Below are 14,434 nucleotides of genomic sequence, written 5' to 3'. Positions count from 1 at the left end.
CAAACTCAAAGCCAACTTTCCAAAACACACTACATTTCTAAAGGCCCATTTTTGTTTCACAGAGAAATTAATGAGTTTGCATCATAAAGTCCTTATCCCCCCAAACCCGAAGCCTCCCATGCTGTTAAAAATCAAATCCAGCTTTATTTTCCTGCATGAGTCAGGCTGCATGCAAACAGCTTCAGAGGAAAGCAAGCTTGGGGTGGAGAATAGAACCGAAGTAAGAATTCCAGAAAGGGATACTTCTTCTAACAGTACACTCCTATTTTCCCAAGACATTTGCTAATATTTTCATTTAAGAATAGAGAAAAAAACCAAACCCCTTCCCCTTAAAAAAGTTTTAAAGATTATAAAGACACACAAGGACAGATTTTATTATTTTAACAGTTATTGCTATTTTCAGAACTCCAGCAATGCTACTTCCTTCCATAATTGGACCTCAATCAAACCCTAGTGAAGCTTTTGATCTTGGAAAGAGTAACAAAATAGCTCTGTTATCAGCACATAGGGTGCAAAGAGCAGGACATCCAGAATTTTTCAATAAAAGAAATTTAATTGCTTTGACTTATATTTATCAAAGGTCATGACTATAAGTTCTGAGTGCACATACAGAATGCTGCGCACTGAGAAGTCTTGTGTAGGCTGACCAAAGTACGTGGTGGGATTAYACTATCTATGTGCATTAAAAAAAGAGAGAGAGAGAAGAAAAAAYGCAGCAAAACAATGCTAGATTACTATCCAAATATACCCCAGTGGATGTCCTGCCAAACAGCAAATATGTGGCTGTAAGCTCCAAACTGAAATAAAAGCTTGGCTAGAATCCCAGAGCTTCACTGTATTTTGCTCAGCTAGCCATAGTCTGGCAGAACAGAGTGAACACATTCTCAGCCACGTGATAAAGAAGCCAGTCGGGCCAAGCTGATTTCCTTGTGTTGGTTAAATGTGATCTTCAGAGTGTACACACCAGCAGCTTTGGGAAAACGTGAGAAAGTGAGATACAACAAGCCACAGTCTATAAATTGAAGGGCAGCAGAAAAATTGCTTAAGAGGTTTGCTGGTTTTGACAGTGCTGTAAATTAACTAGAAGTTAACTGGTTTCTCATCTTATGTATGGTTAAGCACATTATGATAGGGTGCTCAGCACAGTGCATGCATCTGGATTTGGATAGGAGCTAAACATCATCGATTCCTTCAAGGATGTAGACCTTGAAAGGCCATGATTCTGAAAAGGCAGCGTAAATTGTTAATGCTRGAGTTACAAGCACTTCCCCTGAGTGGCTCAAAAATACAAAATGAATTTTAATGACTTCAAATTCCATATTCAGGAGAATTAGAAGTACTTAGGCTTYTCAGGATGTGGCCCAACACAGGAAGAGTATGAATCTGATGGAGCAACACATCCCACATGGCTGAGATTTTGCTAACACTACTTAAACAGCTACCAAATAGTACACAGAACACAAAGGGACATTCATCAAGAGAGACTAAATTTGGCCAAAGCATCCAGTCTGGAAAACATACAGGGTCTAATGGGATAAAAGCTGCCCCAAATGTAAGTAAGTTACTATATTCTGATAGTAGTGATAATAAGGTTTTTAAATAATTGTCTTTGAAAGAGATAAACAGCATCCCAGGTCAGTATCAGAGATGCACGTGACTCTTGAGAGCATGCTGCATGTGAAAGCAGAAACAAAAGCCTCCGAACACAAGCCCTCAGAAGTACATCCCTGCTACAGATAAGAGTAATTCAGATGAAACAGTCATGAGAGTATATAAGGAAAGTGAGATTTGTTTACTTTCTAACAGAAATAAATTGATAACGTAGACACGTGCAGAAGCTGGTGAAATCAGACACACACACACACAAGTGGACAATAACACCTCCAGCTATTCCCTTCTATTTGGCTAATGTTTTCTTTTCACATGTTCAAAACAGCTTCCAGCGACTACCACAATTTTCAACAATAACTTCAACCTTGCTGTGCTGAGAAGACTGAATAGACAAAAAGAGGTTTGAAAAGTGTTTCCTAAACATGGCAACAAGTAAAGCCCAAGAGAAAGATCAACCTTTCTGAGAGGGGCCACATGGATGCATGAATGTTGGATCTCAGAGTCTGGATGACCTGTGTCCTGATTTTTTAAGCACTGAGACATCAACAGCTGATGTGTTTCTAGTGGACATCCAAAATGCAGATGTCCAGCATTTTTAACTGAAGGCTTGTAGTTCAACCTCCTGAAAGGCTGGATATGTAGGTTAACTTCAAATATACTCCACTCTTTCTGAGTTCTCTCATTTAAGGATACAGATAAGTGATGCAGGTGTTCAGAAGCTTAACCTCCTGCTCCCTTTTACTGTTTGAATTACTCTCAAAAAACAGATCAATCAGCATAAAGGATGAGATTTCAAAAAAATCTTCATCTAATAAGCAAGCTCAACCCTTTTGCCTACATGAAATAGAGTAAGGCATTACAGCAACATSTGGCCAAGTAACACGACCCAATCTTGGTATCTGACTTAAATCATTAAGAGTTATTTATGATCTTCTCTTCCAGGAAAAAATAATCCTCACTGTGGACAGAGTAATTACACCTCATTTTTATGGTACATGTATCAATTCAGAGGGCAAGCCCTCAGAACKTTAGTGACAGACACCATACCATGGTTAGTCCCCGGTGCCTAACCTGCTGGGGTAGCTCTGGTCCCTGGAGAAGTCTGGAAATGGGAAAGCAGAAATTAAAAAGGTGCCCTGAAGTGTTCTTAGTTTCATTCCCCAAACTCTGCGCTTTCTTTGCTAATCTTGCAGAGCAGCTTTTACTCTGCTTACTGTGGCCCTGATTCGGACAATCTACCTTTAGACACCTGGTTGCGTTGCCTAAGTTGGAAGAGTCATTCACTTACTCCACCCTCATGCTGCAGTAAACAAAGACAGTAAGGCTTCTCCATGGGACTAGCCCAACATATAAAATTGATAAACTAAGTTAAATTATCTCATGGTATATGTAACATATAAAAAACACTAAGCAAATATATACCACCATGGAAGTTTTATTTTGATATCTATATGCACAGTGATGTCCTTCAAAAAGTAGTAAGCTCAGTATTGGCAGTTATTTCAGATCTGGATCTGATTTTTACTCTTCCAAAGTTCACTTCCAGGCACTACCTTAGACGTAATTCTTTAAAAAAGAAAAAGAAAAAAGAGCAAAGAAAAAATTGCAACATTTCTCAGAAAACTTTGTACATCTTAATGTTGAGAAAGCAGGAAGACATTCTTGAGTGCCCTTTTTATATAGCTGTCTCCCCTTTTTATACACTTCATATAGCACATACTGCCTTATGATGCCACTGCCAGAGCAAAAGCATTTTCCAGACACAGATAAGTGAGCACTACCTTACCAAAAACGGTTTTGAAACATTTTGATGTGGTAATAGAAACACAATGTAGAGCGGATCTAACAATTTTCTAATGTTAATGTCCTAACAATCACGTGCATTCATGGGGGAGAGGGAATGGGACACTAAGGGGACAGGGGAGTCCACCCAGTAGCGTTGTATTATACTGCAAGAGTGTTGTGTCATTACAGCTTTATTCTGACACACCCATATTTACAGCACACAATGTACTGTACAATTCACAATGCCAAGAAACTCAACATATCTAATCTGGCAGAAAAACAAAGTCATATCAGGTTAATCCAATTCTTAAATTGCACAACTTTGAAAAGCCAATAGGAAAACAAATCTTCCCCTTGCTCCCCCTATTCCTCCTCCCAACAGATATGCCCTGCCACGACCTACTTTTCCTCTTTGATCCCTGAACATTTTTAGTCCACTCTCATTTTCCCATGTTTCTCATTCACTTCTAACCACCCTCTTCCCCAGACCCCGGTGGCAGAGTGGAAATTTACACTGATTAGAACAAGCCGTAAAAGGGAGCTTTGTGCAGAGCACCCCAGCTGAAACACACTCCGAAGAATGAATGGCAAGACACATACACAAGGTCACTTGGACATTTGCCCACATGTGATACTGCAATAATTATGATAAGATAATTGGCCTCAAATTTAAACTTGGCTGACTGCAAGGTAGTTTCAAATAGGGCAATGGAACTGAGGTGCTTCTACTACACAAAAGGAACAGGATATTGCAAGGCTGCACAAAGGTCCAGAGCTTTTCAGGTAAAATAATTTTGCTGACCTTTGGAGGGGGATCAAGATTATTCCATTATCTTGGTTCACTTTACAAAATTTTGTCTGCAAACCTCATAGCTAGTGTTCCGACTGTTCTTTTTAAATGAAAGCTTAGAGCCTCTTCTAATCACAAGACTCCAGGAACTGAGGATTTTAAAAGAAGAGTAATGGTAAAATAGGTTTGTGACAACCCCCCTTCCACCCAACACACGCATGTACTAAACCAATTAAACCTGGTTTCTTACAAATTGGTTTCTCAAAGTGGATTGACATCTCATGGTGTCTAAAAGGATGTCAGCTCTCACAGAAACATTTCGCATAGATCAGGCATTTTAAAGGTCTTATGTAAATTCTTCGAGGTATAAAACTCACATTTGCGTTACAGCTCTTCCTGTTCAGTAATACCTTCCTACTTTACCCACCCATCTATTTTCCACGAAACTCTAGGAATGTAATTATTCTTTTAGAATCTTAACCTTTTTCAGTTAAAATCAGCCAATACAGAAGAGGCCACACATACCTAGAACAAATGGTAAGGTTTGTTTTCATAGCAAACTAGGAAAGAAAAAAATATCCCCACTCTCATCTATCCCAGTAAGTGACAGAACTGCAAGAGTTACATACATAAATGGTCAAATGCCCCATGCTGTAATGAGAGGCCGCAGCTGCAGGGATTACAGACGTCAGTAACATCTGTATTTCCACTATGCAGCACAAAGAAAGAGGGAACAGTGGTATGTCTGATTGCTGCAGGGTCCTTCAAATTAAGTCAGTTTAACCCTCTCTGTTTGGATGAGGAACAGGATTTGTTTTCAAGTGCCTACTTCTTTCTTACTTACCAGGCATTAGAAACTAAGCACACAGTTGTTTTTAAAACAGATTTCTTGGAGTAGGACTCATTTTCAAATCTTGAAATGGTAAGCTTGTAAAAATGACTAAACTGTCTAAAGTCATCCGCTTTATTTCAACGAAGTCCCTCTCAGTTCAAGTCTATGTTTTATATTCTGCAGCCTTGGGTAGCATACTCTGCTACACAAAGGCTTAGTGCATTATTTCAATAATTCTATTTTACTAAAATACTGACTTGCTCCATCAAATGGAGTTCTCAGAAATATATTGTGTTTAGAGGTTTCACATTATTGCTTCTATTTTTCAAAATGCAAGCTACAGCTTCTTTCCTTGCCTCTTTAGAAACTCAAGTTATACGCAGTTACTAGTGGGACAACATTTAATTTCTGTTTTGAGTGCTTTCATCTGTATCATGGTTACTGAGTTCCCAGGTTACCTCAAATATAGCAATTTTCAAGTACAAGAACTAAGTAAGCTGTAAGCCTTGTAAATGCTTTACAAAAATTTAGGTCCAATCCCTGCCACACAAAGTAATGGATTTTGCTGTAGACTGAGAGCCTTGTTCATTCATTTGTTTATTAAATACAGGAGTACCAACCAGTTCTGTAATGAATTACTTAATCTTTGACCTATTGTCCCACAGCCATGTTCCAGAACAGAGAATTTATAGCAAACTGAGATCCCTAAGGCTAATTGGAAAAGTCGTCATTTTTAACATTCTCCATCCTCAACAAATCTCTGCCTAACAATGTATTTTTATCTCTCCATTTACACACCTGCATTTCTAAGGACGACATTTTGTTGCAGATGAGTTACTGCTGTAATTCATACTGACATCTGTTTGTTACAAATGCATACTACTAAGGAACAAATTGGTTTATGGGTATCTGTCAAGTTTTGTTTTAGTAATAATCTGGAATTGGGCTCCAGTTAAAAAGGTCCTGAGGTTTCTAAGACCTAATGCAATATATTTTTTTAATTCTCCTACATACAGTCTACACAAAAACACGAGTATATGAGCAAAGACCTTCAAGATCAGTATGCTTGCTTTCATTAAACGGCAAATCGTACGAAGAAGAGAATATTAGCAGCAACGTGAAGAACTAAAGCTCTTTCTCTCAAAACTGAGAAAAAAAAACATGAAGTAAGAAAGAGCTCCACATCAGAGAGGCAAGCTTTAGTTCAGAGAGAAGGACAGGAAAGCATAACTGTACAACAGCTTCAAGTGTGTCAAAAAACGTGAAGAGGTTGAACAACAACTTATATTAATTTAAAACTTGACAGATATTGCCTCAGTTATGCAAAGCCGAAGTGCTAAAAAGAGTCCTAGAGTTTTTTTTTTTTTTAAAAAAAAAACAACTAGCAAGATATTGCAACACGTTGCCAACCTGCCTGTTAGCTCTCCCCACATTAGCTCCGAAGCTCTCAGAATCACATTCAGCTTTGTGATAGACAGCTTCTTTACTATTATTTGCTCATAAAAATGGCCATGGATGCCAAAAAAATCTGTTTGTGGTGCATTCATTTTCTATACTTACTCCTCATGTGTAACTTACTCCATTAAATACTGCTGGATATGAGGCCTATTTTTCCCTTAAGTAAATAGTTTTTCCAGTTTTTCCATAGTCCACAGCAGCGCATATATTTAAAAAAAAAAATCAAACCACAGTTTTCTCTGAACTTAACCTATTTGAAATACTCTTTTTTAATCATCACATTTTTGTGGAATTTAGAAAAAAAATTTTGCAATATGTTTACTGATTATGAAAGTGAATTGTCAAAAAAAGGATGATCACATTAGTAATATACATGTTAAATAGCTCCATGCTAATGCACTGCCGRCCAGTCAAGCTACTGTTCACACAATGCTCTAAAGAACATTTTACTGATCACGAGGGTCCTTTCATCCTGTGAGAAGAAAACTCCACCAACATGCTGAGGCTGGTTATCACCCTCAGTTGGAGAAAAAAACAAAAACAAAAAAAAAACAAAACAAAAAAAAACAAGAAAGATGAATGTCAGGAGAACGAATAGTGATACATCGCTACTCCACCTAGGAGTTGATGAAAGAGGGCAGTCAATAAGCTATGCATCTGCTGAGCAATACCAAAATCAATAAGACTACATGAGGAGCAAAGTACTCATCACAGATTAATTGGTCAGAATCCAGCCACTGCTAGCTCCCACAATTGCCGATCTACTGTCATATAAATATGTAGAGATTGCAACATTTAAATATGTTTCCTAGGAGCTGCATCTAAGCAGGTAATATCAATGTCTTCTTCATATACAGCTCATGAGGACATTTCCCATCCGAACTATAACGTATTGTTTCATGAAAGACTTCAGGGTGTACTTGCATCTCAAAAATCAAATCACTATACTAGACAACCATTCAATCAAACACTCTTCAATATACTTTGAGACGGGAAGTCAGGCTCTTAAAAAGAGATCACACTTTTTCTAGGTAAATGCAACAAGTTTGACTTGCTCTCAGACATCCTTGAAATGGCAAAAAAAATCCTGCCTGGTCCCTCTGTGTACACTCTTCCTGACACTGAATAGCCCTTCCAGCATACATAGCACCACTTGCATGGAAAGTACTATTCCACACAAAAATCARAGAGTCAGGCCAGGTATATTTTAGAATTATAGCACAAACCCAAATGAGATTTGGTGTTTACTATTTATACTCCTAAGTAACTTCACATTCTTTCAGGTGGTCAAACAATTATTTGACCAATAATCAAAGTTTAACAGTGAATATTAAAATTGGATCCCTTAAAGGTGACTTAGTGTTCTTGCTTCTAGCATTAACAAGGCTTATGCACTCAGCACTTTTTCTCCCTCTTATCATGCGACAGGCTATTTTTATATTTGCCAGAGTATATTCTGCATCTTTCTTTGATCCAGAGCGCAGTCTTGTGAAGCTTGTCTGCATACGGCATTTCCCTTGCTCTGGCAGTCCACAGAGCTAAACTTTTCCATTTCACTGTGATTTCAGCATAGGCGGGTAATGGCAGGAGCACAAAGCCATGTGTGTGTGCGTGCCTGCCTGCTGCTGCTCCAGCAAAAGCCATGCTGAGCAGGCTGCACAGGGGACTGCCACGTGCCTAAAGCACATGGTCATGCAGGCAACAGCCATTCAGAGCCTCACGTGAGTGTCAATGTGAAGAGCAGCTCTCGGTACCAGCCTGCTTGATGGTTTAGCTGGTCATTCCCACGTTATCATGCGGGAGAGTAAAGTTCAGGAAATTCCCAGCTCCTTTTAGTGCTCTCTGACCTTAAGCAAGGGGGCTCATGATGTGGCTCATGCAACACCTAATAATTGCTTATGAACAATTATTAAAGCTTAGGAAAAGATTCCACATACAGCTGGCTGCTGGGAATGCTGCCCTTCGCACTACACAGACTATGCTCAAAGAGGAGGTCACGTTAAGAAACACAAGGGAAGGAAGGCTACAATAAAGGGAGTGTTAGACACACACCCCTTTTGTGGGCTACCTCCTTCATCAAGTCACACTCAGTATGCAGTTGAGAGGCTGGATGGAGCAAGAACAAGCCATTCCCATTTGGTTAGTGCGCCTATCACAAAACGGGAGTTAAAAGAAAATGTTGGAAACTACCCGGTCACGCATTGTGCCTATCATTACAATTTAGTAYCTACATAAGAAGTAAAAGGTAATGGATCTTTTGCTCTACACAAAATATCCCTACTGAATGAATAAAACATGGCACCATAGCATTTAATAAAATCTTTATGTTCAGRGGAGGGAGGAGGAGAGGAAGGGGAAGAAAATCAGTGCAAATATATATCTGATGGGAGTGGTTTTCAAGTTTTTTTCTTTTTTTTTGGGGGGGGGGGGCAAGAATAGCCCTCATTTTTTCATCTGAAAGTGTGAATCCTTTAGATACCTACTGCATGCATGTGGATTATAAAGCCTGGATTTTTAATCATCTTTTGCAGATCCTTTGCAAGTATTCTAAGGTACCCAGCTGTCCAAGCATCACAGACTTAAAACCACTGTCCTAAGAATACAAAGATAAAAGGAGTTTTTCAAAGCCACCCTTTGGGAGGCTCCTCCTTGCCCTCCTGGGGGAGGATGGCCTTATCCTCCCCAAGTAGCAGGGCAGCAACAACRATATGGGACATGACTGTGTCAGCAGCATCCACTGAAACCTAGCCCTAGGTCCGAGGCTCTGGTGGCAGACAGAGGATTCAGCTCTACAACACAAAACCCAGAAGCCTTCTAACTAGACTTGACTGATGCATCTGAGCTCTAATTCACTTCATACAAACTCTTTACACTAGCTGCCCTATTTTTGTTCCACCAAAGAACCAGCAAGAGACAACAGAAGATATGCAATGGATGAAGAACCAAAGAAGTGTTTGCAGTAACAGATTACTTTAAAAGCTAGCATTACAGGAACTTTTTCTGAGGGAGACTAAAGATTTCAATCAACTAATCAACATCCAATGGGGACAAGGGAAAGGTTTCAAATGCATCTACTTATTACAGTGAATGGCAGTCTGCATTGCGAAAATAAGTCATCGAAATACCATTCAGCAAACCACAGTTGAGTTGTGAAAAAAGAAATGCATCAGATTCTAATCTTGCAAAACCATACATCCCTCATCAAAATAAAACCAGTATTCGCAGCTTTCCCAAACACAGAAATCTATAGGGAGGTAGGTGCTTCCTTGATTCTTTGATACAACCCAGAGAACAGATGAGAGAAACTAGTATCAACCAACAATCCAAGCTGGAAATACAGTATTAAGTTAAAGGGAGTCACTTTCTTATTTATTTATTATTGACTTGCTGAGGAAAACAAATCAGTGAGGATCTTTAAAGTCAGAGTCAGTTCAGCTTTGCTGAACTTTACGTTTCTCAGTGAATGCCAATGTGAGTCTCTGGATCCCAAGATGGTATAAAATACATACTTGAGTGACACTGTTTGCTTCTAGAGGTGCTTGTATCTCAACACATACATATAAAATTAAATCTTATGTCACTTCTGTASAGCCTGCATGTCTGGGATATACCATGCAGGCCCATGAGTCACATTTGGTGTTCCACACACACCATTCCTTGTGCAGAGTAGATGCACATGCAGGTGGTGTGTGTGTTTTGGCCAACTGCATGCGATACACTGATGCCAAACGCTGGGAAGTCATTTAAAGTAGTGACTAGAGATGTGAAAAGCTCAGGATATGACCCTTTCCAAAGTCAGGGTCCATACTCTCAGACAGGCTTCAGTTGTAACATTAAGTAATACAAAATTCACCACTATCACATTTTTGAAAGAATTGCTATCACCTAAAAATGTCAGTTCTCCTAGCAATAAAGTCGCACGAAATTAACTTTTATTGAATGTTTATACTATTTGTTCTTGGCTTTATTACAGTAATATAGATTGCAACAGCAATGCATACTGAAACAGTAGCTCACACCAATTAAAAAAAAAAAAACTTTACATGATGATTTAAAAAAAAGTCTTGGAGGATATACTAACAAAAAGACTCCATTATAATGATTTTAATATTTACTTCTAGACTAACTCCCATGTCAAAACTGCGCATTTGCCTTGGTCCTTTTATGATCTCCTTAAATGGTCATTTTTATGTATTTTTATAAATCAAATTAATAAATTTTTATTATTTTAAAACTTGCTCAAATAAAAAGGATCCTCAAAATAGACTCTGAATATAAGATTTTCATAAGACGAGGCACCAAAAGAAAAATATTGATTTGGGAGAAGAAATATATTACTTTAAGTAGTGAAATGAACTCCTCTTTAAGAAAAAAATAACAAAAAAAATCTACATTATTCTTAAAAACAGGATGGCACAGAAAGTAAAAACTGCAGATTAAAATGATTTATCCCACCCCGAGACCTGACTTTTTACAAGAGTACAAAAGTATACAGTTTCTAGTGAGAACAGTTCATAATGCTGAGCTACAAATAACACAAGAAAAATCTCAAAAAATCAATAGGTTACAAAAAAAAGTCATGTGGACAGCTGATTACAAATAAATTTTGACAGGTGATCATTAGAAGTCTGGCACATAATCAGGCTCCTCCAAAAAAAAGAATGAGGACACATTATCTGCTTTTAATTTTACGCATTTATACGCAACAGAAAATGAGGAGGCATATACACACTAYTTTTAAGAACTGGCTCAGGAAAAACAAGGTTTTATTTTATATTTCCCTTGCCAACTCCAAATATTTTTAATTTTGAAAATCAATACAAGTTACTGGTTAACTATGAAATGCCTTGAAAATGAAATATCTAACAATGAAAAATCCACTATAAGTGAAGGTGATCAAGTAAAACCCACAGACTTCTGACACATTTTGACTTCGGGGCACACTTCTGACYTGAGACCAAAGAGTCTGTTGACAGATGTGTTGTGTTTTGGGAGGACAGTTTTTCTTTTCAATGAGAAAGGAATGCTGTAGACTYGAATTCTACTTCATCCTGCTCCACAACTTTTGTCCTTCTATTTATTTATTTTGCCTCCTTATCAGATGATTCTGACAATGACTTCGCACGCTGAGCATGGCAAATGATCAAGCAGAAGTGAGAGGAGTGGTTTCCTGCTCCCAACAGCACACGTTGTGTGAGCAGAAGAGCACAATAAATAAGTCACCCATGGACTTAAATATCCAACTGCATGTTTTCCAAACTTCAGTGTTGACACTACTCCCCACACCATGATCTCAGCCGTGTTCATGTAAAGCCACGGCAATTATCCAGGATTTGTACTAGCATCTCTAAAGCGATGAATTAAAGTGCTAACAAACTAAGAGAAGACTTCCACTGATATCAAATGGGTTTGAACAGTGCACTATGATCAAAACTCAGCTCCAGATAGTTTAAGATAATTGCCTGGACTATGGTTCCTGTCCTCTTACATCAAATATTGGCCGAACAAAAGCATATTCTTTCGTGGTCCTCCCTGTTCATTTAACACTGTGGCATCTACACACTACTATTCTGTAGGTGTTTTTTCATCTGCTAATAGCCAGGCTACCAGTGAAGAAAAAGTGACAAGCAAGTTTCCTTAGAATTCCCAGAGCTTCCTGACATAATTTAAACAAAAAACGCTGCAGAGTAACTTAGCAATAATGAGAGCTATTATTTTTATTTTTTGGCATATCAATGTCTTGAATCATATTTGCCCACTCTAAGCTGCCTGTCAGCTATACAGTGGAAATAGTGATTTATACTGGCAGGGATCGAGGGGATGGGGGACAGGGGCAGGCTTGTGCCCAAATCCATAGGGAAGGTCTTACAGCTGATTTACCTGGTCTGACCGGGCTCTGCATGCAGTTCTGCGACACCATGCCTGGGTGGACTGAAGTAGAAGCCCTGCTGCTGAGGTCCATGACAGAAGGTGATGCTGAGGTAGCTTGCTGGAGACCTGACTGGTGCGGGCTATGCTCATGCTGGTTTGGGCTCGGTGGAATGCCATTTTCTGAGAGGAATTCTTCCAGGTCCATGTACTCCAACTGGAAAGTGTCTCCATCATATGGCAGTGTCTTGTCCCATAATGTTGGGCCCAAGAAAGCTGACTGAGGGACTGTGGTACTGGTGCTGTCATCATCTAATTTCTTCTCTTTGTCTTTCTCTTTACCGAATGCTTAAAGAAAAGACATAATAAAGATGTAAGAGCTGAGTAATTAAAGTACTAGCTACTATTACTACTTCAATTATTCCTCCTGTACTCTCTCAGATGTGAGAGGTAAATACTCCCTTCATAAAAATAACTCCTTCAATTCATTCTATTCACAGAGAACTAGAGGGACGTGACAGCTGAGCACCTTTGCTGGATCCAGCCATGTTTTTAAGATTTCCTTATATTTTTAGTTAAAAATTCCACTGCATGTCTGGCTTTGAATGGCAGTTTGAATAAGTACTCACAGGCTTCTTAAGAGTATGTATTCAAGCTCATAAAGCAACCCAGAAGATTTTGCTGGATACTGTATTTTGTTGAAAGGGGAAGATTTTGATCCCAAATCCCTAAACCTAAGTACAACAGTATAATAAATCTTGCTAGTCCTTATACAATCAAAGTAGCCTTCAAATTAAATACTTGTACTGCTTGCTTTAAGATGCTTTAAAAGCCCTATAGGGAGCCTCATAGGAAGCAATAAATAACACAAGGCACCATTTACAGAAACAATAATGATGTTAAAACTTCTTAATGCTTTGAAGTTACAAAGTTATAGCAATGGTAAAGTCTGACAGAATATATATTTTAACATGCACAAGAAGAAGAAAAAAAATCAAGAGATACAGAAAAAGCCCCCCCCTCCCCCCAAAAAAAATCCTATCTGCTTCTATTAAAAACACCTAGTAACTTCAATGCACACTTTGAATGGAGCACTTGATTTCTCAACAAGATACGCTACAGTTTAAACCGATAAAGCTTTCTGCAAGCTACCATGCCGCCTTCATAGCATTTCCTTTTTAATTACATCTGACCCCGCTGCAATGTTGCAAGCGGCATCGAGACGAAAGTCGGGACGCCGAGCGCACGAGAAGTCTTCAATCTGCCGCACAGGGGGTTTTGTTTATAACACAGATTTGAACGACTGGAAATTATACTGAAAGTGCAATTAAGCCTGCTCTATCTTAGCTTTCTATAGAAGAGTTCCAACTTTTTAATGTTAAAACGCCTGCCGATTGTGCGGGGGCAGATGCTCCCATACGTCGACGTTTAGGATGAGGAAAGGACCGAGCTGGCCCGTTAATTTTATTTTTCCAGCCGGCCGTAGCCATCCCCGYCGCAGCGGAGGAAAATCCCACCGCCTTCCGCTAGACTAGACACACCGCTCTTATCATTCACCGTCTAATATCCTTACGGAAATCATCCTATTACTTAATCACCTTTCGGGGGAGGGGGAGAGAGGGGAGAAAAGGGAAAGCGAGGCGCGGGGCTGAAGAGGCGGCTGGGGGGGGGTAGGGCCGCCATTTCGGGGCGCCCGCCCGGAGCCGTGAGAGGGGCCCCGACTCCGGGGCAAGGGGGGGGGGGAGCCGGCCCCGGGGACCAGGGCTGCCCGCGGAAGCCTCACCGTCTTCGTGAGCAAGCGGCAGCTTGAGGGGGTTTTCCAGCAGGGACTTCAGCACCCCGTAGGTGGGAGGTAGGAAGGTGGGGTTCAGCGGGAGCGGCCGCGACATGGTGGGCTCTCCCTCGGGGCTAGCTGCTGCGCGGCGGCCGGCGGCTCCTTCCCTTCCCTCTTCGTCCGGCGCGGCCCGCTGCGAAGCGCGGCGGGAGGAGAGAGCGGAAAGCTACGCGGGGCGGAGCGGCGCTGGCGAGGGGCGCCCGGAGGCCGCCGGAGCAGGGGAGCGGGGAAAGGCGCCTCCGCCGCGCAGCAGCAG

At 40.1% G+C, this 14,434-nt stretch overlaps 1 protein-coding gene across 2 annotated transcripts in view; it reads right to left on the bottom strand.

The window, feature by feature from the left end:
• Window positions 1-14,428, bottom strand: part of HLF (HLF transcription factor, PAR bZIP family member) — a 36,604-nt gene extending 22,176 nt beyond the window's left edge. For both annotated transcript variants that reach the window (XM_085304633.1, XM_085304634.1), the window contains exons 1-2: window positions 14,128-14,428; window positions 12,357-12,692 (exon numbers count right to left, since the gene is read on the bottom strand). In XM_085304633.1, coding sequence (XP_085160759.1) covers window positions 12,357-12,692; window positions 14,128-14,233 — 442 coding nt within the window. In that variant the 5' untranslated portion in view covers window positions 14,234-14,428. The remainder of the gene's footprint in view (window positions 1-12,356; window positions 12,693-14,127) is intronic.
• Between the last annotated feature and the right edge of the window lie 6 nt (window positions 14,429-14,434).

Source organism: Rhea americana, unplaced genomic scaffold, assembly GCF_003343005.1.
Source record: "Rhea americana isolate MKP2758 unplaced genomic scaffold, rheAme1 scaffold_21, whole genome shotgun sequence".
Classification (NCBI taxonomy): Eukaryota; Metazoa; Chordata; class Aves; order Rheiformes; family Rheidae; genus Rhea; species Rhea americana.
Note: the sequence above shows the minus strand (reverse complement) of the source record. Positions and strands in the feature narration are given on the sequence as shown.